Source organism: Bubalus kerabau, chromosome 5, assembly GCF_029407905.1.
Source record: "Bubalus kerabau isolate K-KA32 ecotype Philippines breed swamp buffalo chromosome 5, PCC_UOA_SB_1v2, whole genome shotgun sequence".
NCBI classification, from domain to species: domain Eukaryota; kingdom Metazoa; phylum Chordata; class Mammalia; order Artiodactyla; family Bovidae; genus Bubalus; species Bubalus kerabau.
Genome location: NC_073628.1, coordinates 122,343,383 through 122,369,084, shown reverse-complemented (window position 1 = coordinate 122,369,084; position 25,702 = coordinate 122,343,383). Strand labels below are relative to the sequence as shown.

Here is a 25,702-nt window from a genome sequence, read left to right as displayed (position 1 = left end):
TATGTGCTTATATTTTCTTTTTACTCATTTCTTCCTTGAATTCAGGGTAATATCTGGAAAAGCTAAAATGTTATAGTGCTATGTAATCACTTGTTACATCTCTGCCTTTTGTTGTTATACCTTTTATACAGAAGAATAAGGATTTGTGACTTGTTTAGCTGGTCACAAAAGAAAAGAAAAGTAAAAAATGTAAAGAAAAATGTAAAATTTTAATATCTTTGTTTTCTAGTTTAACTATTAGAGATTGCATTCATGTTATAAAACATTAATTGTAATGATTTCCATTGAAGATGTAAAATACCTAACACAGTTTTGTGTCTATATGCTTAGACACTTGATCTTGAAAATTGTTAAAATGAATTAGGGTAAGTGAGTACTCTAGTTTTAAGCTAACTTCTTAAAATACTCTAGTTTGAGCTAACTTTTTGAAGGATGCATTCAGTTTTATTCTTTTTTTCTCTTATAGGTGTGAGCCATGCAATGGGAGGGAGAGGAGGAATAAATAGAGGAAATATTAATTAAATGTTCTGTAAACTATAATAACTGTGAATAAGATTGTCAGATCTGTTTTAGTGTAATGACTGTCGAGTTTAAAAACATTTTTGTATTTAAGTTGGTGTGCTTATCTCAACGTTCTTTATTAATAAAATGTATTTCAGTGTCAACATTTATCATTCGTCTCTTCATTTTAATTAGTTGGTTCTTCCTTCGCCCATCAGTCTAAGGACAGTTGTACCAGGTATTGGATAAGGTCTGCCCAGAACGAGTAGTAATGGCTCTTGCTGTCCTACTTGGCACGTCGATGTTATAGTATTGATCTAAAAAGAGGAAGGATCACTTTTTCAATTAAAAAGAAAATAAAACACTTAAAAGTAGTTTCTATTTATTATTATGCTGAAAGAGAGTATTTATCATTTTAATATAAGAAATATATTAATTTCAGCTTTCTGACAAAAAGAAAACCAGCTGCCTAGGCAGACTGACCTTTCACCATCTTTGATTAAAATTATATTTAATTCTGCTTTTTCAGTGTAAGAATTTGAGAAAACCAAGTTAGTTTAAAAAATGATAATTCGTTTGAATTTTATTCTTTAAAAAAATACATACTGATGTCATTTATATAGGCAGAATAGCTTACATTTTCATGACTTTTTCAAAGAAAAATACCCCAGGTAATATAATTAATAAAATTAGTTTCTCAGGAACTTTCTCATCTTACAGACTGTGTAATTATATAAATCAATATAACTTTATAGTAAGTAAGGTCTCTATTAAATGCCACTGATAATAAAAGTGAAATACTATTTTCATTAGCAGTTTTAACTCAGTTTAGTGGATGTTTTATTATACTAGGCTTTAATCTCATGAAGGATAGGGCAGAAATGAATTGTAATCCATTCAGTTTAATTGAAAATCAATAATCTAAGCTTTCTCTTCAGAATAATTAGAGTAAGTGATAGAATTTAACTTCTCCCCTTTAGTCACCATTGAGCACTTGGTTTTGCTTTGATTTTATTCATGTTTCAGAGATAATAACTTACCTTTAGAAAGGGCATAGTAATCATAGCCATCGGGTTTTCTGATGTTGGGCAGTGATATTGCTGAAGTAACCACATTTGGAAGTCCTCTCCACAGTGTACTCACTTTAACTTCATTATGGAGGAAACCTGTAGATGACATTTTAAATGTATTAGATTGAACGGCAATGTACTATATTGGAAAGAGCAGTTGTTGAGTCAGACAGACACGGGTTTTAACCTTAGTTTGGGAGTAGCTCTGTTACCTTGGGTGAGTTAACTTCGATGCCTCAACTTTTGCTGGCTCTCATATGATACAAATATCTACATTTTAGGACTATTTTGAGGGTTATAGATTTGAGCTTAATGTTCTTAGTTAATGGTATTTATTATAATTAATAAGCGTGAATAAATTGTCTTTCTTATCCACAAAGAAAAATACGGTATTGATCTTTGGTCATTCATTGAGGCAAATTGATGTTTTACATTAATAAGCTTAAAGTATTAGGGTTATTTGGTCAGGATTTATATTTAATAATCGATGCTATATTACATCTACTTCATGTGTAAGAATTAACACAGTAAAAAATACTACCTTTGTCTTGATAAGGGACTCTGACGGGTGTGTAGTGAATCCTGATGGTGTGTACTTGAGAAGGTCCTATAGCACGTTCAAATCGACGTCGCCTAACCTGTGCTGTTTCTCCATACACAGAATAGTTTATAGCAGGCCTTCTTCCAGTACACTTTTGGGTGGGTTCCTGTTTGTAAGTGTATTGCTGAACGCTGCCACCTATGATGAATTAGAAAATCACATATAGTATGAAAATTAATTTAAATGCCCAAAAGAGGTGGAAAAGAGCTTTTTACAAGGTAGAGGAAACAATGGATGTTTTTTATACAGTATGGTCCAGACATTAATAATGGTTATTAGTCATAAAGCCAACACACTGCATAGTTATATATTTAGCTTTGTTTGAAAATAAATAACATTCTTTATGTAAATGTCCTAAAAACTCATGGAATTGTGATTTGAATGTCAAGAAAGCAAAATACTTCTTACTGCCCTTAATTTATTTTTAATTGAAAATATTTTATTTTAGACATTAAAGATACTTGCTGACAGTAATCCCTGTAATAAATGAAAATATTGAATGAAATTTTCCTGTCAGATCTCTCCTTAAGAGTTTTTTAATTTTGTTAATTATGTAACACATACCTCTCTTGAAAAAATACACAGATTCAGGTCTGTTCTTGTATTGAGCTATTGAGAGAGCTGCCACTATTTTTCCATTTAGTCCTCCAAATCCTTTGGAAATTAGTTTGGGATATCCTGCATCTTTTATATCATTGGTGAAACGCCAGTACTGAGAACCCTGATAATTAAAAAGAGGAAAGGATGTGAACAGCTTTTTAAAAAGGTTATAAAGCGAGTAGGGGAAGATTAGAAACTCATTATTGGATTTAAGCATTGGGAGAGTTTTACCTTAGTGAATAATTTGACAGGGTTACAAATTAACTTTTTATCAAATTTTAATGGTAGTTTGTTTAAGTATGGAGACCTTTTGAAATGGAAGTTAAACTGATTTATGTTTTCATAATAAAAAGTAACTGCTGATTTCTCTCACACAAAGATATTTTTCTTACCTTAAAGAAGAAAGTTTTTCCTTCACAGTTGCATCTAGTAAAAACAGTATCAATGGGGGAGGGAATGCCCCAAACTTCAGTAATTCTCCGAGGTGGAGGTGGTGGACTGAATGGAGTCAGCATCCAGAAATAATGACCTAAAATTGAAAGTGATGATCAGCCTACAAGCTGAATGAAGACTGAAACCTACCCCAGAAGAAATCAAAATCAAATCTTTTAAAAATAGTTTATCATAAACAGATGGAATGTGTTGACAAGCATTCTGTGATGGTTAGTCAGAATTGTGAGTACCAAATGCAGGCGACAGTATTTGAACATTTCTGAGAATAGATGTTTCTCAAGTCTGAAATTTAGCATGACAAAATTTTTAGTTTCCCAGTTTCTCTAGAAAGGGCCTTCTAGCTTTGATTTACAGAAAGTCATTTAATCTCTCAATTTATTGATCTGTTAGAATTAAGTGGTTATAGTGTTTGTTACTTTATTCCCTAGTGGCTTAGATGGTCAGCAATCTGTCTGCAATGTCAGAGACCCAGGTTTGATCCCTGGGTCAGGAAGATCCCCTGGAGAAGGGAATGGCAACCCACTCCAGTACTCTTGCCTGGAAAATCCCATGGACAGAGGAGCCTGGTGGGCTACAGTCCATGGGGTTGCAAAGAGTCAAACACAACTGAGCAACTAACATACTTTCACTATGTCTAACTTTTTTAATCCAATACTTTAGTATTTACCCTCAAGTCCTTATAATAATTATGTGAGGTAAGTTTATCAGTCAGGTTTCCCTCCAGGAAGCTCAATTCAAATTTGTACTCTCCCATGACTCGTTCTCAAGAATACCAAGGACAAAACAAGGAGCAGAAAAAGAAATGTGTACAAAACTCACCTCGAAATGCAACTAATGTCCCATTACGCAAAGTAGTCAGTCCATCTACTGGCCTACCGTTGCATAGATTAGCTTCATCTGAAACAAATTAACACAAATTAAGCCAACATAAAAATGAGAAGAGGGTTCCGCTCTTTTCAAATCTTCCCATTAGGTTCTGTTTCCTCTGTTCACCCTTTCCTAAGCTCTTGAAGAGTATATGTTTGAGGTACATGTATTTCAGAGGTTAAAAAAAGTGATATGTTCATAGTTTTACTTAAAGGTGATATTACTCCAAAAAGTATATAAACATATGAATTGGAATGGGTCAGGGTACCTGATCTTCATGTAAATTTGACAGGTATTGGATGTTCAGTCTCAATGTGAAATTCTGTTTCTTAGTTCTGATTGCCCTGTGGAATTGGCTTGGCAAAAAATATTGCAGATTCTTGTAACCCTAAGTTATTATTTGATTTTCCAAATACCAAATAAACTGATTACCCCTCTGCTTACCTGTAGAGAAGATGTAAAATTTCACAAGTTCAGGGTTCTAAATATATATCAGTAGACTAATACTAAATCAGGGCATCTGGTTCAGAAAGATTTAACATTGCCAATTTTAAACATGAAAGTAACTGATTGGTATTACCTGAAAACATGGGGTTGATGCCGAAGCCTTGACTGGGTCCTCTCACTATGATTTCAGTGCCTGGAATCACTATAGGAGTTAGCACAGGGGGCCTGAAAATCATGTGAGGTTTTTCTCCTTCAGCAGCATCTCCATCCTCATTCTCTGGGTTTACCTTAATTATTTCTGAGTTGGGGGTTGGGGTAGGCCTGGTGGTGGTTTGGAGCATGGCTTCTGGTAAAGAGGTGGGAGTCGGTTCAGGCATTACTGATGTCGTTGTCTTTGGGGGAGTTGGCGTAGTCTTTGGTTTTCTCACTCTAGGTGTTCTTGGCTTTTTGGTCGAAGTGGGCTTTTTGGGTGCTTTGGTTGGTTTCTGCACTTTAGGAGTTGTCACTTGAGAATTAGTAGCTCTGCCTTTTGGTACAGCTGTGGTTTTTTCAGGTTTGTTCTTAGTCTTTTCGGTCGTCTTCTTTGTTGAAGTCATTACTTTAGGTGCAAGAGTTGCTTTAGGAGTAATTTTGGATGACGTGGTATCTTTGGTTGTGGTAGATGTTACATCTGTGGTTGTACTTGGTATTTTCGATTCAGTAGTCTTTTCTGTTTTAGTTGCTGCCTCTGTTATAATCTTAGCTACAGCTGTTGTAATTGCAGGTGTAGAATGTATGTCTTTTTCTGTGGACTTGTCTTTAACTGTTGTAGTCATTTCAGGTTTGTTCACTTTAGGAGCCTTGATTGTGGGTACTGCAGGTTCCTTGGGACTGTTTTCAAGAGCCTTTGGTGTGGGTTCTATAGGAGGTTGAGGAGTTGATTCAGCAGGGCTCTTCAGAGTAGTGGGAGGCTCCACGGTGGTAGTTGAAGTGGAGGCCTCTGAGGTGGTTGGAGCAGGTATATCAGGAGAACTTGGAGCAAGTGTCTCAGGAGATTTTGGAGTGGGCTCCTTGGGTTCAGCAGGAGCTGGCTCCTTGGGATCAGCGGGAGCAGGCTTCTTGGGGGTGATGGGCGCAGACTCCTTGGAGGTGGTGGGCACAGGCTCCTTGGGGGTGGTAGTAGGAGCAGGCTCCTTGGTGGTGGTAGTGGGTGCAGGCTCCTTGGGGCTGGTGGGAGCAGGCTCCTTGGGGCTGGTGGGAGCAGGCTCTTTGGGGGTGGTGGGTGCAGGTTCCTTGGTGGTGGTAGTGGGTGCAGGCTCCTTGGTGGTGGTGGTGGGTGCAGGCTCCTTTGTGGTGGTGGTGGGTGCAGGCTCCTTGGGGCTGGTGGGAGCAGGCTCTTTGGGGGTGGTGGGTGCAGGTTCCTTGGTGGTGGTAGTGGGTGCAGGCTCCTTGGTGGTGGTGGTGGGTGCAGGCTCCTTGGTGGTGGTGGTGGGTGCAGGCTCCTTGGTGGTGGTGGTGGGTGCAGGCTCCTTGGTGGTGGTGGTGGGTGCAGGCTCCTTGGTGGTGGTGGTGGGTGCAGGCTCCTTGGTGGTGGTGGTGGGTGCAGGCTCCTTGGTGGTGGTGGTGGGTGCAGGCTCCTTGGTGGTGGTGGTGGGTGCAGGCTCCTTGGTGGTGGTGGTGGGTGCAGGCTCCTTGGTGGTGGTGGTGGGTGCAGGCTCCTTGGGGGTGGTGGTGGGAGCAGGCTCCTTGGGGGTGGTGGTGGGAGCAGGCTCCTTGGGGGTGGTGGTGGGAGCAGGCTCCTTGGGGGTGGTGGGTTCAGACTCCTTGGGGGTGGTGGGTTCAGGCTCCTTGGTGGTGGTAGTGGGTGCAGGCTCCTTGGTGGTGGTAGTGGGTGCAGGCTCCTTGGGGGTGGTGGGAGCAGGCTCCTTGGGGGTGGTGGGTTCAGGCTCCTTGGGGGTGGTGGGAGCAGGCTCCTTGGGGGTGGTGGGTGCAGGCTCTTTGGGGGTGGTGGGTGCAGGCTCCTTGGTGGTGGGAGCAGGCTCCTTGGGGGTGGTGGGTTCAGGCTCCTTGGGGATGGTGGGAGCAGGCTCCTTGGGGGTGGTGGGTTCAGGCTCCTTGGTGGTGGGTGCAGGCTCCTTGGTGGTGGGAGCAGGCTCCTTGGGGGTGGTGGGTGCAGGCTCCTTGGGGGTGGTGGGTGCAGGCTCTTTGGGGGTGGTGGGTGCAGGCTCCCTGGTGGTGGGTGCAGGCTCCTTGGGGGTGGTGGGTGCAGGCTCCTTGGGGGTGGTGGGTGCAGGCTCCTTGGGGGTGGTGGGTTCAGACTCCTTGGTGGTGGGTGCAGGCTCCTTGGTGGTGGGAGCAGGCTCCTTGTGAGTGGTGGGTGCAGGCTCCTTGGTGGTGGGTGCAGGCTCCTTGGGGGTGGTGGGTGCAGGCTCCTTGGGGGTGGTGGGTGCAGGCTCCTTGGGGGTGGTGGGTTCAGGCTCCTTGGTGGTGGGTGCAGGCTCCTTGGTGGTGGGAGCAGGCTCCTTGGGGGTGGTGGATGCAGGCTCCTTGGGGGTGGTGGGTGCAGGCTCCTTGGGGGTGGTGGGTGCAGGCTCCTTGGGGGTGGTGGGTGCAGGCTCCTTGGGGGTGGTGGGTGCAGGCTCCTTGGGGGTGGTGGGTGCAGGCTCCTTGGGGGTGGTGGGTGCAGGCTCCTTGGGGGTGGGTGCAGGCTCCTTGGTGGTGGGAGCAGGCTCCTTGTGAGTGGTGGGTGCAGGCTCCTTGGTGGTGGGTGCAGGCTCCTTGGGGGTGGTGGGTGCAGGCTCCTTGGGGGTGGTGGGTGCAGGCTCCTTGGGGGTGGTGGGAGCAGGCTTCTTGGTGGTGGTGGTGAGAGCAGGCTCCTTGGGGGTGGTGGGTGCAGGCTCCTTGGGAGTGGTGGGAGCAGGCTCCTTGGTGGTGGTGGTGAGAGCAGGCTCCTTGGGGGTGGTGGGTGCAGGCTCCTTTGGGGTGGTGGGAGCAGGCTCCTTGGGGGTGGTGGGAGCAGGCTCCTTGGGGGTGGTGAGAGCAGGCTCCTTGGGGGTGGTGGTGAGAGCAGGCTCCTTGGGGGTGGTGGGTGCAGGCTCCTTGGGGGTGGTGGGTGCAGGCTCCTTGGGGGTGGTGGGAGCAGGCTCCTTGGTGGTGGTAGTAGGCTTCTTGGGGGTGGTGGGTGTAGGGGATCTGGTTATAGTTTCAGCTTTGGGTGTAGATGTAGCAGGAACTTCAGGTGTTGGTGCAAGACCTTTAGTAGATGTATTCTCTGCAGTTCGTGTCTCTTTAGCTGAAGTTGTCTTGTCTTTTGCGCTAGTGGAAGTCTGTTTATTTGTTGTAGAAGTCTCTTTAGTTTCAACTGTTGTCTCTCTGTTGACTGTCGAAGGTATCTCTTTAGTTGTATCAGAATTAGGTGGCAGACTGGGCTTAGGAAGTGTTGGTTTTACTGTTGTAGCCTTGGGAGTTGTGGTAACTTTATTACGTTGTGTGGTGGGAATGTTAGGAGTTGGGGTGAGCTTGAAATCATTATCCGGTCCACTTCCATCTTCATCTATAACTGGTGGTTCTGGGGTAGGTTTATTTTTAGGAGTTCTTTTCTTCTTATCTTTTACTAGAGAAAAAAAAATACCTTTTTATTTTTGTGACATAAAGATGCCCTCCTTATCATTGACTGGCTGTGTGTGTCTAGGCAAATTGCTAATCTCTAACATGTCTATTGATTTACTGTAAAATGGTAAATACTATTTTACTGGACTATTTTAGGGAATGAGTGAGATAAGAGATGAAAAATATAAAACTCACTACAATTAATACATGGAAGCAAGTGGCAACTTGGAAATTGTTAATATGATCAATAACACTAATTCAACTCTCATAGCAATGTTCTTTGCCCTCCCTTTCTTAGCTCTTCTTATTCCTTATTGCTCATTGCCCCTTTACTAGAAACCTAGTTCCAGTAGACCCACTGAACCAATTGCCTCAGAAACCTCTATAACTGCATCCGAGGAATCTGTTCCAGTCACCCCCAAGCTTCCAGCTTGGCCCTGCTTCCATGCACATGGCTTTGAACTTCCTTCTTTTCTCTGTCTGTCTAAACTCAGCAGTCTCAGAGGATTCAGAGAGGGAGATTAGGATACCATGGCAGGAAAAGGACCCTATTTAATAGGACTTCCCATAGCAGCCACCCCACAGGTGAACCACAGAGCCCAAGAGGCACATCACTTAGATGAGTTCTGCTTATCAGACAATTCTATTAATGCTCAGAGAGGAAATATCTTGCTATTCAGCTAGAAAGAAGGCTTCAGGGGAAATAACCACCCAGGAAATAGAATTCTTCAAAACTCCAGTATCCAAAATCTGCCATTTCCTGGAGGATGAGAATATATTTTAGAAATTCAGGAAATAATTTTTAAAAAGCAGAACAAACAAAATTTCTCTTTAGGAGGTAATCGCCAATTCTGTAGTATGTCCTTTACTACAGAAAAATCAGATATGACATAATTAGAAGAATAATAAAGAAGATCCATAAAATGTGAATAAGAATAATATTGCCTTTCAGGAATATATGAGAATTTAATGGATTAAAGTTTCAAAATACTTAAGGAAGAATATAAATGTTCTTTATAGGGAAGGAGAAATGAAACCGCAAGATAGAGAAATGCCATCAGGTAGAGGGGAACTGAAATAGAAAACCATTAGTAATCATCTCTGATGCCATCCTATGGTTCTACAGTTGCTGTTCTCGTCTTCTTTGGCTTTACAGAGTGGTGTCTTAGCTGCTTGGCTCTAATTTCCTATAAGAAATTTTCATGAATATCTTTTAATATTTATGAAGTTACACCCCCCTCAATATTGAAATGTCCTCAAATCATTCTCCCACACACGTTACTTTTAGATAATTATTGTTCACATGGCATTGATATAGTCATTGATCTTTATCAATGCTCAAACCTTTGGGTTTCTTCTTTAATTCTCTATTAGCAGCTGAATTTTTGGAAGACTTGATTTTCCGAATAGTTGAAGAGGAAGAGGAAGAGGAGGAGGAAGACTCTTGATTTTCAGAAACAGAATGTTCTATAAATCAAATAAAAAAGTTGATCACACCAACTGTGATTTAAAGCAAAAAAGAACTGCCAGTCCAAATACAACAAAAAATGCTGTTTATCGATCTACAAATATCATATTCTGCTTTTGTTTTATCAGTAAAATGAGCAACTGCTCTTATAAATGTCAGTTAAAAGCAAGGCACCTGATCTTGTCACAGATACTAGAGTATAACTATTCAATATATAACTTTCACTAACTTTCTTATATCCCACCGAATCAAATCGTTATACAAAGAAAATCATGGACTCTTTTTTTAAAACAGTAAGTCTTGTTTCTTCTGATTATTTTAATCTAGTCCTGTGCAGTTTGGTAAATAAGAAAAATAACTTTGGCTTGAACTTTGACTTAAACAAAAAGTGTGATGAGCCTTGAATGACTCAGAAGATCACCTTATTCTATGAAGAGTTCATAGAAGTAGTCCAGCTACAGGTTGTTTCATCTTAGAAACAACCTTTTGTTACGTCTGTCATCTTCCTACCTTCTGTTATTTCCTCTGATTCTATAACTTTCTTAGTCTTCTTCTTGTTTGGTGATTTGGGTGAACGTTTGGTTGTTGATTTGGTGGTCTGAGATGCTCCTGTAGGTGGAGGTGCAGTCTTGGGAGGAGGTGGTGTTGTGGGGTTATGCACTGAGGCCAAGCAAGACAGGTCGGTTAACATCTTGTTCATATTCATCAGCAACTCCTAACTGTGAAAGGCACAGATGCCATCTGGCTTCAAGAGTAGATGCTGGTGAAAACCAGTGCAGGCAAGCTCTCAGCCCAGCACTAACTACTCCAAACTAATGAATTCTGAGAATGCATTGCTATTAAAAAAAAAATTGATTCTCAAATCACTGTAAGTTATGACTTGGAGCAAAGGCTCAGGAGTCAGAAGACCTGAATTCCAGTCCTAGACCTGCAAGGCTCTGCTGTTGACCTTGAGCAAATGGGCAAGCCCTCTTGAATCACCCTGCCTGCAAACTGACATGTTTTTTCCTAGATGATTTCCAGAGGTGTTTGCCTGCCTAAAAAATGCTTAACTCTATGCGCTGCATCCTTTATGCCAGCCTTCTGTGATATAAAAATAATCCCTGCATGTGGTTGACAGATACGCTCTCAAGAAGAAAAATATAATAATTATATTTTCCTGTTGTCATATTCATTTAAATCAAATGCTACCAATTTATATTTTTCTTTTTTTAATTACAAAAGTTCTATATTAATATTTACCCCTGGAAGAATTTCACACTTTCATGTTATACTTTCCTCAAAATGCATTGCCCTTCTCCAATATAAAATAGCTTAATGGTTTGGCATGTATCTTTTTAACCTTTTATTGCCCCTACTCTTTGCCCCTTCTCATGCCTAGAAGAGAAGACATGGAACATGTTTTGATCATTAGGAACCAGAAGAAAAAGCAGAGAACAGGGAGAGAGGAAGCCCCCTGGGTGGAGGAGTGTGGTGATGAATCCTGCTACTCTTACTGAACTTCTCCAAACTCTGTTTTTGTAATTTCCATGAACTGACCACCATAATGTTCCCGCTTTCTCCTCCCATCCCACAAAAATGCCAGGTACCACAACTTGAGAAAAAGTTTTTTCACATTCTAATGATCTTGAGCAAACTATGTAACCTCTTGGACTGTTTTCTCATCCACATTCAGAGGCGCTTGACTGCTTCAGTTCTTGAACTGTTAGGACTTTGAGACATATAGATGCCTATAAGCAGTATCTATAGCAATCTTAAAATGACTAAATGGTGAGTTGCAAGATAGTTCGGGTGTTTTTGTTGTTTGTTTGTTTGTTTTTTAAGAAAATGCTGAAGCTCTAATTTATGCCTCTATTTTCATTTAGACCCTGACCATCTCTGTGAATTCTGTGAATGAAGCACTACCTTCATCAACTTTTTTTTCATTGAGTTTTACATGCACCTCAAGTAATCTGACCCGCCACTTGGTAGCATAAACTATTGCCTTTATTAATATGGTTCTTTCAATGATTGATCATTTTCTAATCATCTTCCCTCCCGATCCATCCTCTGCCCAAAATAAATTCTTAAATTTTTTGTCTCACAGCCAAAACAATTATCAGAGTGATGAGTGAATAAGAAGGTCATCTCATAGGTCCATGTGAAAGCTGCAGGAACTCTGCACTTGGAGATTTTAATTACAAGGGTGTTGTCTCCATTATTTTTGGAATGCTTTCCAATGAAAACATTGAAGAGTTAAGAAATGTTCCTCCACTATGCTGATTAATAGTTTTCCACCCATTTCTTCACTGTTTGAAAGAAGCAGAAGATGCAACCTTGTTTAAATAAAATGATAAGATTATGCAAGCAGTACTTATTTTCACTTTTACTCTACAGATATTTTAACAGTTGGATTTAAGAGCAAACACTTGGTAAAAGAAAGGAATCAATTATTTAAATACATTTTCGTAAATCTTTTTTCTTTTGGTAAATTTAGAAGGTTTTATTAAGCTCTCAGAGTACTCCTTCAGGACCTATAATCAGAGAAGAGGATTTTAAAATGGAACTACCTTTTTTTATTGACCCCTTCATATACAGGCATTTAGATAGAGACTATTGAGGAGACTAGAGAGGGGAGAGGAACACAGTAGACACTTAACTTCTTGGTTTGCTTATCAATTTACTGCTTTAAACTGACTCCTAAATTTACTAGTTCAGAGAAGTATATTCTGTCCTCAGATATACACTCAAGAACACTGAGAGCAAAAGCACAGATAGCTCAAAGCACAGTTGACTTTTTGAGGTCAGCACAATGGGATTAGACAAGAAATCATCAACTGAGCTGGATACTGTTGATTTAACCTGCAGTTGAACCACACCTGGAAGAGAAAAGCACGGATACTCGGCCCCTATCTCTGTTACTCTTGTGCTCCTGGAACCTGGCTGAGCCAGGGAGTGATACGAAGAAGCGTTCCTTCTTTAATTCATCGCAGTGAAACCAAGAGCTTACATGTTAGTAAAATCAAGACCTGAGATGGACCATGTGTTAGACATTATCTGTGGCGCTAGGGTAGGTGCACAGATCTGGCTGTTCTGAGAAGCACTGATGGTAATGGGATGCTTACCTGCTTCACAAAAAGTGCCATAATCGGAACAGCACTTGCCATACTTCTTACAGTCTGAGTCGCAGTCACACTCCCTCCCTCTTGCAAAGGTTTCGAAGCAGCGGCCTTTACAGGAAAGCTCTACCCAGAGCAAAGCAAAACATTATGGGTTATTGGTTGTGCAGTCCATCATGCCTCTGTATTGATTAACCATTTCCACCTTATAGCTGACTAGAGCTTCAAAAGTACATAGCTAAGTCTTCTTTGGAATTTGGGAAATGGTTGGTGTCCCAAATGAAGACAGCTGAAGTCAAGAAAGAAATCTGGAGGCTTAGGGAAAATTTTCTTGCCCTTCAAGGCTCCAAGAGACATCCCAATGCTGTCTGAGTCATTTCATGTATGGACAATGGAAAACTGAGAAATGTCTAAAGAGGTAAGCATCCTTCATATGAATTCCCTCATCCTCTCCTCACACCATTACTTTCCAAATGGATTTTTTTAATTGATCATACATATTCTATAACAATATATCCTAAAGAGTTGACTTAAATAGGTCACTGCTGCTGCTGCTACTAAGTCGCTTCAGTTGTGTCCGACTCTGTGCGACCCCACAGATGGCAGCCCACCAGGCTCTGCCGTCCCTGGGATTCTCCAGGCAAGAACACTGGAGTGGGTTGCCATTTCCTTCTCCAATGCATGAAAGTGAAAAATGAAAGGGAAGTCGCTCAGTCATGTCCGACTCTTAGCGACCCCATGGACTGCAGCCCACCAGACTTCTCCATCCATGGGATTTTCCAGGCAAGAGTACTGGAGGGGTGCCATTGCCTTCTCCGAATAGGTCACTAGTTAGGCTCAAAAATTATTTAGAATGCGCCTTTATTATGGCAAACTGGCATGGTATAGAGCTCAAAGATGTCAGCCCAATCCTTTGGTATGGACTATATAAGAGAAGTCTGCTTGTTTTCCCCAAGAGCCTTGGTTAAAGCCACAGTGATTTGCACAGACATATTTGAAATAATTACTTTACACAACAAATAAATTGTACAACAATATATTTACCAACTTCACATGCAAATTCTAAAGCAGACATAACTTTGAGCCACCTTAATAATTTTCATAAATATGAAATTTTTGCACATTAACAACAAAATGGTCCAAAATATGTTTAAGTGAAATATCATAATTCAAAATTACACCCTTTGGTTTTAACTGAAATTCATCATTAAATACTCATTATTAAACACTGTAAAGTACCTTTTTTCAGGTAACCTAGAAACATATTAATATCAAAAAGTCAGACAGTAAGCAAAATTATTTTATTTCCATGAACCTCTTTGATGAAGCTATTGAAGGGCTCCATCACTAAGTAATGACCTCTCTGGTTAACAGCAAAGAATTACTACTGTTTACTTAATGACTCCTGAGTCACAATATTAAGTCTCTATTTAAAACAAGAGATGATACTTGGCAGTAGTCAATAGCCTTGTGCAAGTGACAGGTTTCCAGGTTCCCCTTACCCTCCCGCTATGGTCACAGCTTTGACGTCATCCTCAGGCACAGCAGCACAGTGCACAGCACACACATTTACACAAGGGAAGGGAGAAAGGCACTTCAGCACAAAGGCGTGAAACAGTTTGACAACAGCACGGCAAGGGGTGCAAGGGGACTCTCACAGGACATGAGCTTGACAGAGGAGACAGCAGCTCTCAGGACTTACCCACAGTGCATTCTTTCTTGAAGTCAGGGCAGCACTCCATGTAGTGTTGACAGTTATAATCACAGTTGCAGGTGACATCTCTAGAATACCCTTCCCCACATCTCCCTGCACAGCTTGATAAATCTAAAATCATACAATACTAGCATGAACATGGCCAAATGACTTTATATAAAGAAGAGGTCTAAGGAGAAGGACTAAGCCTCTTGGTGATGGAGAATTTTATCCATTGGAAAAGGCTGGGAATGATGGTTTGTGATGGGTCCCAGCGACCTTTGCTTCCTCCTACGTGACCTTGACCCTGCCTCTTTAGTCATTACTGGACTGAGAACATAAATACACCTTTGAAAACCAGGCTGAGCAATGGCTTTGCACAAAGAGGGTGCTCTTCCTGGGGGAGGGCTGGCAGCTACAAGTCTACTAATGCTGCCATTTCCCGAGCATCTCTGCACTGGTCACTGAGTCATACGTTATCTCTAACGCCTATGAAACGTTGCCAAGAGAGTTTCGGTAGTCTCTTTTTTAGAGATAAGAAAGCTGAAACTCAGAAATTTTAGGAACTTGCTCAAGGGCACCCAGTTAGTTAATAGTTCCAGCATATATGTATTACAGCTCAGTGAACTCCTATCAATCATTCATATTGATCTCTTTCACTCTTAGAAATATCCTGATTTGTATAACAAATTGTATGGTCATCCTAAGTAAACACCCCACCTAGAATTTGAACCCTGATATATCTGAATCCAAAACCCAAACTTTCCCCACCCAATCCCATTGCCTCTCATTCCTGATGAGGCATTTACAGCAAGCTGGCTATGCCAGCACGAATGTTCCTATACTCCTGCTCCTTTCGCTGGTGGGGATAACTGGGGTCTATGAATGTGGGGAGAAGTCAGAGGGCTTCAACCACTGCTAAAGAGAGTACAAAATAGGTAATTCTTGAAAAGCATCTGAGCATGAATATAAAAGTCATGAACAGAATTATTTTAGATAAAATAAAAGCATAATTATTCTTACATATATATTTTTTTAAAATCATTTGGAAACACCATGAAAACCTCCCTGAGAAATAACCACAGAAATGTAACAACTGAATCCATCCATGGAATAGAGACTAGCAGGTGCGATGTTCTGAATCCACAGAGGGATGTTGAAGCACTGAAAAAATCTCAAAATAATGAATCCAGGAAAATTAAAGTCTTACTATGCAAGTAAAACAGTGAACATTAAGACAACTTTCAGAACTTTTTACATACATATGTGTACAATGCATACAAAAATGCATATCATATATAGTGTATGTATATAAATACATATATTATATATACAGAAAAAAGAACGGGAAGAGATTGAGAAGGCAAGAAAAGCAGACAAGACAACATCAAAAGGTTATTCTTTTACAACTAGCAGATTTCTGAAATAGGAAGTCAATTATTTTTATAGGAAAAACTCATTTCCATGGATTTAATGAATGCCCTAGTTTTATTGATATTGATTTTAACAACTAGTTTTAAATTCATTTAATTAAAGGAGTAAAATTTGTGACCCACCAGTAGTATTATGAAGGAGAAGTGACTTAGGAAATGCACCCGTGTTATGAACCTTGTAATATTATTCTGAGAGAGCAGAAGAGCTTGGAGACACCAGAGTACTCATCATTCCTGATTAAATATTTATATTTGCTCTTATGAGTTCTTCCACCTTACCTAAGTGATTCTGAAACTATGTCCATGCAGGCAGGTATCTCACATGCTCAGTTTATTTAATCATTTTACTGAAAATGTCTACCTTATAAGAGTAATTTTGCCATAACAGTTATGTACCTTGATTTTTCTTCTCTCATATTTTGCTTATCAAAGGAAAAAAAGGGAAACAAAAATCCAAAGCTTGGTGTTATTGTTAAGTAATCTATTTTATGATGCTAGAGAATTCTGTTAAGTTGATTACACTGCACATACCTTAACATTTTCTAAAAATGAATAATAAGAACTGTTCTTACAGGACTATTTTTGGAGGGCTGTGAATGGTTCAATGTTGTAAAATGACATTCACACCTGTGTAAATTCCTATCTGAATAGTCCTTGAAAGAAGGCACACTTTCAAGATTACTAAAATGCCCTTTGAAACATAAATATTCACCGTAGTGTATTTATATCAACATGATGCCAACATAAGCTATCGATAATTTATTTGATATAAAGATTAGTTGAATTTCTTTGTAAACGTAGGAAAAAATCATATGCTGTTTAAATATTGTTCATTTCAGTTAATCTGATGATACATCATTCCAACATAATTTTATTGTGTGTCTTGTGTTTTTTAAAACTTTGGGAGAACCATAGAAACAATAAGTACAAAAACTACTCTATTGAAAAGCTCAAAACTTCTACAAAGATTTCATAATACAAAATGCTTATAAATATGCTACATAGTCTTTACCTACTTTTAAGGTTTTACTATACATTAAACTCAGACAAATATCATTTTTAGAAAGTTATTTCTTTTGTTGACCTAAAAGTCAGAACTGAACAACTAGCAATCTCTGTCAAATAAAAGTATTTTTGACAGTTAAGGTACCTTGAGAAGAAGCTTGCTGAATCAAGAAAACAGAAAGCAGCAGCAAGTAAATGGGAAGTATTTTCCACTCCATGGCTGTTTTCAGGTACTGAGCCCTCGCTGAAAAGAAAATAAAAGTATTAGAAAACTCCTCTTGGATCTCACCACTAATTTATCCTTGTATTACATCATTTCAGTAATTTCAAAATTCAATTTAATGATTAAAAAAAAAAACTTTCCCATTCTTAAAGCAAGACATTTAAAAGTAACCAGCCTTAATTCATTGTAAATACTTGACCATTAGATTTAATCTTATACAGAAAAAAAAAATCATCAAATCACCATCTCAACCATGTTACAGACCATTTTAATACTTTAGAATCTCCCAAATAGAAAAAAAGACTTATCTTAAAACTCTATTCAAATTATAGCATGTTCTTAAAGTACAAGGTTTAAATCCTATATTGAAGGGAAAAAATAAGTAACCAGCTTTAGTAAAATTTAATTTAACAGAGTTATCATTCCAACATTCTCTTAACTCCCAATATAAATTCATAAGCCTCCAGCAGGTGTATTGGATAAATGTGATTCTTTTCTAAACTCTCCAACTACTATCCTTATAAATCTTTTCAAGCACCTTTAATAAAGTTTTAATAAATCCTTATTGAATTGAAAACATATAACTCCATGAAGCAAGTTAACTGTGGCACTTACCCGTAAAAGGAGAGGTGAATTTCTCCAATGTCCAATGCTCTTATATATCAGAGCAAATATGTTAGGATGAACCAATTAGTCCAAAGGTTAGACAAAATCAACAGTGACAACCTATGAAATCAAACTTTCCTCATTTATTGGAACAGGTCCCAGACGACCAGACTTAAGTAACATCTGGAAAACACTTCCGTTAATAAAAATGACTACTACAAACTTAGCTTTATTGGCCCAAACACACTTCTAATTTCTAAGTGAAATGAACAAATTGTTCTGTGAGATGGTAAATTGCTTGGCAGGCTTTGACTAGTGCAACAACTTTAAAATAGTCAAATGCTGGTATCATCTCTTTTTTTTTTCTTTTTCCAGTTAACCCAGCAAAGAGTGTTTTTGAAACTTTATCTAGTTTCAGCTTATGGCATAAGTTTTCTGCACTAATACATTCAAATGTTTAATTCTTTTCTTGAGTATTTTCATTTTCACTGAGCACAGAAAATATGCTTTCAGTTACCTATTAGGTGGATGATTTTCACTGTGGATTTTATATCTTCCTTTACTATGTAAAAACCTGCTTAAAAACTATATTGATGTCTCCCTTAACACCTTTATTTAAGCCCAGTAATGTTTGGAAAAGGTCTTTTTACTTATTCATGTAGCTTCCTTGTCACAGAGAAAATTTGAACCATCAGCTTCCCAGAGTTGGGTCAGCTAGCTCAAGGTTTTACCCGGTTTGATAGGAAATGTTCCTGTTCAAGGGCTTCCCAGGTGGCGCTAGTGGTAAAGAATACACGTTCCCATGCAGGAGACTTAAGAGACGTGGGGTTCAATCCCTGGGTTGGAAAGATCCCCTGGAGAAGGGAATGGCAACGCACACTAGTATTCTTGCCTGAAGAATCTCATGGACAGAGGAGCCCGGCACGTTCCTGTTCAAGTCCTCTCTACCTACATAGGGCCTAGTTTATGTCCTAGCACCTCCCTGAAATCTTGTCAGATCAATCTAAAGCACAACTGGAATGATGATTGAATTAACTGTTCATCTCTCTTATTCCCACCTCCCAGGCCCCTCGAACAATCTGCATTTCCCCAGGACAACTAACTTCTACGTCTTCATATGTAGTCCAGTGCTTCACCAAGGATGTGTTCGATACACACTTACTGAACCAAACTATTGTGAGCTGGAGTCTGCTGTATCCTATGTGTTTGGTAGGTGCTACACTTAATTATCATTTTAAAATGCCTTTAAATTTATATATAATCATCCATATTTTACAAATAAGATAAAGATCTACAAATGAAGAATCTGTGACCCTACTAAGGATGCATAAATGAGTAGGAGCCAGAGCCAAAATTTGAACCTACTTATTTTGAGGTCTACTGTGTTCCTACTCTATCTGGCTCCCTTCTGATCAAAGTCACCCCTTCATATTAAATATTACTCCTCCATGTGTACATGTGGGTTTATGAGATTGTGACCTTTGTAAAGCCAGAGATTGTAATATAAGCATCTCTTTTGTTTCCACAATTCTTATTCTGGGCTATATGTATGAGGACAATTTAGAGACTATCTGATCTAAATAATCTCCTCTCTCTGAGAACTACCTCCCTGACTTTAGGGATATTTCCCTTTTTGCCAGTTTCATATACATGATCTTACCACATCAGACTCAGCCGGCAAGATGGGGAATAGAAACCAGAAATAAACTGGGTTAATATGTTTCCCTGTCCTGGAAATTTGGAATTGCAATCCAGAGACGACAAGTTTGTCTATGTAGACATGTAACGTGTGAACAACTGTCTAAAGAGGTAGAGAAAGTCCTTCAGAATAAAGACATGCAAGTGAAGGAAGCAGTCCTGCAGAGAGTGTTCTGAGAGCTTTCTGGGTCTTGGTTACTCCTTGTTCCTGAGACCCAGTTGCCTTCTTGCCCTGGGTCTTTATGGCAGATTTTCCCTTAGGGGATGAAAGTGGCTAAAGATTATGATTTGTCTTACTTAAAATCACTAAGCAGTACACAGCAGATGTACAGACAATCCTGTTGGATGGAACTGAACTGAATTAATTCTTAACTTTCCTGAGATCAAGAAGGGGAAGCTAGAAGCTTTGCAATTTTTTCAAGTCAGATGTTTACATCATTTTCTTGTTAGTTGTTTGAAAGGCTGGGAATACCAAGAATATCAGAAATGCACACAGACATATATTCTTAAACAGATTGAATTCTGATTATTGCCTTCTAGAGTTATCTGTACTAATGTTTTCCTTCTTTGGATAAAGATGGAAAATCATCAGAATGATGGCAAGATATATTCTTTTTTATTTGGCTGCATCGCATGGCATGTGGGATCTTCGTGCCCCAACTAGGGATCAAACCCATACGCCCTGCAGTGGAAGCATCAGTCTTAACCACTGCTCTGCCAGGGAAGTTCACAACTGGTGTTCCTAAAGTGACTGAAAAATCTTCTCTAGTAATTTTTGCTAAATTCACCTTCTAGGCTTGGGAAACTGACAACACACACACATAATTGTAACCAATAACAACTTTAAACATATCCACTGAGACATCAAACATGTTGTCTCAGCATATTACAGTAGGGAAAAAATGAGAAACTTTATTAAATATCACATTCATGGAGTTTAACCTGATTTGTATAATTCTATTGGGTAATGAAGCTATCTGGGTGAGTAAAGTTTGCCTCAAAAGCATGGCAGCATTTTCATTTTATCTACTAAATACACGAACTACACACTTCATTCTGTGAGTGTTGGATCATTCAGCCTTCCTTGCTGACCAAACGGAAATCTTTCCATTAGATTATAGGTTCCCCCTCTGAGATTTCTTTTCTCGTTTAAATGTTTTTTCTTAATGTTCACTTAAATCTTACTTAATTGGGATAAAAAATATCTCAGGACTGGTTTTTGGTGTGAGGGACATGGGGAGGAGGGTAAGAAAGGGGGAGAGGATGTTAATAATATTGGATCCTACCCTCATCTTCTAGGAATGTTTTTCACTGAATTCACCCTCATGAACAGCAGTGTCTGTGCTTGGCAGCAACACAGTGATGCTTCAGAGAACATTCAGGTGTGTTTAGGGATATTTTCTCTGCATTAGATTATCCCAGACCGAGGTGCCCTTCTGCTTGGTGTGCCCTGTTCTCCATCCCTGCTGTTCCTTGTCGCTTTGCCCTATTGCCAGTGTGTCTGCATCGAGCGGCTGCTCTCCACCTTTCCACACCTTGGATGTGTTTCTGTTTCTTCCAGCAGCAGCCTAGGAAAAACTGAGGGCTGGGAGGGGAAAACCACACATGCAGTTTTGCTCTCTATTGCCCCAGTGTTGCTCACAATGCCAAATTAATGTATTCTGGAACAGGGGTCCCCAAGCGGTCTGTTAGGAACCTGGCCACACAGCTGGAGGTGAGTGGTGGGCAAAACTAAAACCATCCCTGCCTCCCACTCTCTGTAGGAAAATTGTCTTCTATGAAACTGGTCTCTAGCCAAAAAAGGTTGGGGACCTCTCCTAAGGAATAGAGCAGAGGATTTGGGGACTACCTAGGTGGCTCAGTGGTGAAGAATTCACCTGCCAATGCAGGAGATGCAGGAGACTTGGGGTTCAGTCCCTGGGTCAGGAAGATCCAGTGGAGGAAGACATGACAACCCACTCCAGTATTCTTGCCTGCAGAATCCATGGACAGAGGAGCCTGGCGGGCTACAGTCCATAGGGTCATAGGGAGTCAGACATGACTGAGACACAGTATGACATGACACATGGTCTGTCTGCTTTTTTCATGGCGCCGTCACAGAGTTGTGGCTTTTTTTTTCAATGTGGATTAAAAGTCTAACCATTACCTAAGAATTATTGCATTTGTTTGTGGAGTTTGTGGGCCTTTTCTACCCTCTTCCAGCTGCCCAGCTAGAGATTCCGCTGCCCAGTTCCCCATTCAGTCGTGCGTGACAAGGTGACTGCATTTTCTCCAGTGAAATGTGAGTGGATGGAGTATGTACACCTTCCACTCTGCCTCCCTGACAGGAAATCGCTTGACCTGGACGCCCTCTTTCCCGACTTCTCATAGAAAGGTATATGGCGCATGCGCATGGCTTAATTGTGCCTCCCGGTGATCTGATAATTATTGTAACTAAACCCATTTTACCTTTGAGTTAGTTAAGACACAGGAAGATTAAGTAATGTGCTTAAGACTAGAAAGCAGTAAATGGTAAAGTTAATATGTTAAACCACACCTATCGGGCTACAAGGAGAAGGCAATGGCACCCCACTCCAGTACTCTTGCCTGGAAAATCCCATGGATGGAGGAGCCTGGAAGGCTGCAGTCCATGGGGTCGCTAAAAGTCGGACACGACTGAGCGACTTCACTTTCACTTTTCACTTTCATGCATTGGAGAAGGAAACGGCAACCCACTCCAGTGTTTTTGCCCGGAGAATCCCAGGGGCGGTGGAGCCTGGTGGGCTGCCTTCTATGGGGTCACACAGAGTCGGACACGACTGAAGCGACTTAGCAACAACATAGCAATCGGGCTACAAAGCCATGATTTTAACCAATTCTGTGACCCAATGCTGTCATATCCAAGGTTAATAACTATTTACTTTGTGCTCCTGCATAACTTTATTTGTATTCTATAAGGGCATTTCTTACTTATCAATATCCATTTTTCCCACTAAGTCATAAGTTTCTGAAGGATCCAGAGCAATTACATTAGGCTCATTCTGTAATGTGTGTTCTTTCTGTGTCTGATTGATACTCTTAATGTTTGCTGAATTTAACTCAAGTTTACTGTCTTTCTTCCAAGAGCTACTTTGCCATCACATCTCTGTTTTCTAGCCATTACCAGTACAGCATTGTGATGTCTCCAATCTACATCACTTGGATTCCAGATGTCAAGGAAGCATATTATGTATGACAGCTCAGATGAAATCATTACAAATGTATTTCCCAGAAGCCAACAACGTGAGTAATTTCTACGTAACTGTTTAAGTGAGTGAAAGTGAATCGGGATGTTTTAAGAACTCAGTGTGACAAATACTCGAGACTGTTCAGAGAGTGGGAGCGAAGTTTGGCTGTGGTTGAAGGACCACACATAGGTGGGACACGAGGAAAGTCTTCCAAGAGACACCATCTAGGACATTTTTTTGAGTCATTCCAAAGCAGAAATGCCAGGCTCTTCAAAGACACTGAGCATAATGCAGTTTTGGCTGATTGTACAACATTGCATAATAGTGTTTGTAAAATCCTTTTGTCTGTCCATGGTAGCTAGTTCCTATCAAAAGAATTAAGAAGCAAGACATTTATGATGAATTGCTCCAGTGAAATTTTTATTCAGCTTGATACAGAAAAGTCAGAAGCTTAAAATAAAACTCAATCTTTTCCCCCTCTTGACCCTTTAAAGCTGTTGCCTTATAAAACCAGACAGCAGAGGGTCTTTACATCTCAGGGTGCTCCATCGATCTTGGTTGAATGAATTCATGAATCAGTGTTACAGCTAATATTAGCCCCTCTCCTACCTCTCCCTTAGACAGGGAAGGACAGTCTTGGTATTTAAACACCCTTGTTTCTTTGTGTGTGACAATTAAACCACAAGAGGGAAGGGACTGGAGAGAGAGATGATAAGAATGGTTATTTATTTATCCTCTATTTGAACTCTGCTCTTTCCACAAAGGAAACATATATGGCAGGGGCTTGGTATAGGCCAGATCTTTTTGTCCCTCAAGTCCTCCTTGACATATAGTATCATAAGGATCTGTACTCTTTATGGAGGTGAATTCAAGGTCCCAGCAGTGTCCCCCAGAGTCTGGTCAGGCTTCAGCTAACACTCCCACCAACTCCCATCCACGTTTAGTGAATACCAAGTAGGTGAAAGTGTGGAAGTGTTAGTCGCTCAGTCGTATCTGACTCTTTGCAACCCCATGGACTGTAGCCCACCGGGCTTTCTGTCCACGGGATTCTCCAGGAAAGAATACCGGAGTAGGTTGCCTTTCCCTTCTGTTGGAGATCTTCCTGACCCCGGGATTCAAGATCTGGGTCTCCTGCACTGCAGGCAGATTCATTACCGTCTGAGCCACTAGGGAAACCTAAAAAGGTACCAGGCCCTTATTCTTATTAAAGCAAAACAAACCTAAACAAAAACAAAACAAGTAATGAAGTAGGTTTTATTAGTATTCCCTTTACAAGTAAGGAAACCAAGTACGAGCATTTCAGTAGCTTTTCCTCTGATTGGAAGGAGGATTCTCCAGCCTACATTTGTCTAAAAATTATAGAAGTAGATTTCTTTTAATGTTACATTCCAAATTCTAACACTGAACTACTATATGAAACCCAAAAAGCTTTGGCTCTTTAGAACATTGACCCAGTTTAAAAGATAGATGTGGCTTCGTCCTTAATAGATGACTGTCATCATAGATGACAGCATAGGTGAGGAATCAGTAGAATAAGACAAGTAAGTCTCAGCTTTCAGTTTTTATTTAATTATAAAAATGTCTTAATAAAAACATTCATGTATAATTTTACCATTTGTAATACAACTGTTTACATACTTACACATTCTCTTCAAAATTTTGTCCATATGCAATTGTTCAGTGATAAAGAAAATCTGCCTGCAGTGCAGGAGATGCAGGTTCGATCCCTGGGTGGGATCCAGGGAAGATCCCCTGGAAGAGAGCATGGCAACCCACTCCAGTTGTGTCGGGAAAATCCCATGGACAGAGGAGCTTGGTGGGCTATGGCCTATAGGGTCGCAAAGAGTTGGACACAACTGAAGCGACTTAGCACACGTGTACGCACCTAGCCAAGAACTTGTACATAGGAAGTGTTTCGTGAAATATCGAGTTGAGTTTAGTGAAACTGTAGAATTATCATCAGTAAGACAGGTCTTTTTTAAAAATTCTTTTTTCCCATCCCAACAAGCAAAATGAGTTGATACTTAGATACACTCCTGTTTATTCTTCTATTTTACCACATGCATTTGTAGAAATGAGACAACTAATGGATGTGACCTCTGGCCTTGGAAAACAGGTTGTAAAAATCCAGTAAGGCAAGGAAGAGTGCTGGGAAAAGAAGTGATTTTCGGAGGAAACTTCCGTTGAAAAACCCCAGAACTCAGAAAACTTATAATTAGCCCTCCATAGTGTTGAAAACAGAAACTGTTCTCTGCTTTGGTTCTTTTTCCCTTTATGGCTCATCTTAAAGTATATTGCTAGTTAAGAAAGTTAGCTAATAAATACTAAAGGGCAACATTCAGGCCAGCAGCCAAAAGCTAATATCTTTCCCGGCACCTTTATCTTTTCCATGCTTCCTGTAGAAAAGGAATGTGGGGGACCTAAGGAGAAAAGAAGTAAAAAGCCAAAAAAGATAAATCTAGACGTAAATAGTTGATACAGTCTTGCACAGAACAATCTATCTTTATTCAGTACAAGGCAGGTAGGAATACCAGAGGAGGGAAAAGGCAGAGCAATTTATTCGAATGCCAGTAAAACTAAAATTGGGATTGTTTAAAACTTTTGAGAAACCAGTTGAACCATCTGTGGCTCTGTTTTTGAATCTAAAAAATTAGTTTAACACAGGAAAGTCAAGAAACTACAGATTGTGTAATGCAATGATCCGGAAAAATTTATTTTTTTAAGCGACAACTCACTTTGCATTCCCATGTTGCCTTCCCAAGAGAGACCGCTTGGTTGAAATAAGAATTTCATAAGCCCTTAGCAAAGGAAAAGCTGGCCAGCATTCAGGCATTCCGATTAGTAAAGCAAGGTAGAAGGAAGCAGAGGGAGTGAGCCCTGGGTTGGAGCGAAAACGGAGAGAGAAACGTATCTCCAATGGAAAATTGAAATAAACAGCAACTGACTAATGAAGACTTTATTAATTCATGTGCTGTGTGGTGGGCAATGTCACTCCTCCTTTCGGTGTTTCTTACACGGTCTTTTTTTAATTTTTAAAAAATATTTATTTATTTTTGGCTATGTTGGGTCTTCGTGGCTGCATGGACTTTTCTTGAGTTGTGGTGAACGGGAGCTCCTCTCTAGTCACAGTGCTCAGACTTCCCAC

The 25,702-nt window shown here is 40.2% G+C and overlaps 2 protein-coding genes and 1 long non-coding RNA gene across 9 annotated transcripts in view; 2 read left to right on the top strand and 1 right to left on the bottom strand.

Moving 5' to 3' along the window:
• TPR (translocated promoter region, nuclear basket protein) overlaps window positions 1-665 on the top strand; it is a 64,093-nt gene extending 63,428 nt beyond the window's left edge. Inside the window, exon 52 of the mRNA XM_055582954.1 lies at window positions 467-665. Within this exon, the coding sequence (XP_055438929.1) occupies window positions 467-522 (56 nt within the window). The 3' untranslated portion in view covers window positions 523-665. The remainder of the gene's footprint in view (window positions 1-466) is intronic.
• PRG4 (proteoglycan 4) lies at window positions 617-17,042 on the bottom strand. 6 transcript variants are annotated; one of them, XM_055582961.1, is made up of 15 exons: window positions 16,970-17,042; window positions 14,396-14,518; window positions 12,700-12,819; window positions 10,106-10,255; window positions 9,472-9,594; window positions 7,587-8,131; window positions 6,741-7,316; window positions 5,859-5,963; window positions 4,673-5,783; window positions 4,045-4,122; window positions 3,165-3,301; window positions 2,737-2,893; window positions 2,113-2,310; window positions 1,542-1,667; window positions 617-818 (listed from the first exon to the last, which is right to left on the bottom strand). In XM_055582961.1, the coding sequence occupies exons 1-15, from the start codon at window positions 17,040-17,042 to the stop codon at window positions 721-723; spliced, it is 3,720 nt and encodes a 1,239-aa protein (XP_055438936.1). In that variant the 3' UTR covers window positions 617-720. The 6 variants fall into 6 exon arrangements, with proteins under 6 accessions (XP_055438936.1, XP_055438931.1, XP_055438932.1 ...); XM_055582956.1 differs by having other exon boundaries at window positions 4,673-5,548; window positions 5,723-5,953; window positions 6,281-8,131; XM_055582957.1 differs by lacking the exon at window positions 9,472-9,594 and having other exon boundaries at window positions 4,673-5,548; window positions 5,723-5,953; window positions 6,281-8,131.
• The window catches only part of LOC129653370 (uncharacterized), a 26,606-nt gene continuing 13,644 nt past the window's right edge, over window positions 12,741-25,702 (top strand). Inside the window, exons 1-5 of one of the 2 annotated variants that reach the window (XR_008715085.1) lie at window positions 12,741-13,111; window positions 18,719-18,862; window positions 20,651-20,733; window positions 21,554-21,725; window positions 22,455-22,612. This is a non-coding gene — a long non-coding RNA (uncharacterized LOC129653370). The remainder of the gene's footprint in view (window positions 13,112-18,718; window positions 18,863-20,650; window positions 20,734-21,553; window positions 21,726-22,454; window positions 22,613-25,702) is intronic. The other variant, XR_008715084.1, reaches the window with a different exon arrangement.

Excerpts from the sequence above, each read along its gene's own strand:
- PRG4 (XM_055582956.1), bottom strand. The coding sequence starts at position 17,042 with ATGGAGTGGAAAATACTTCCCATTTACTTGCTGCTGCTTTCTGTTTTC. Across the intron at positions 10,256-12,699 it reads TGGCACTTTTTGTGAAGCAG|TGCATAACCCCACAACACCA; the intron begins GTAAGCATCCCA and ends GCTTGGCCTCAG. Across the intron at positions 8,132-9,471 it reads ATTAAAGAAGAAACCCAAAG|TAAAAGATAAGAAGAAAAGA; the intron begins GTTTGAGCATTG and ends TTTTTTCTCTAG.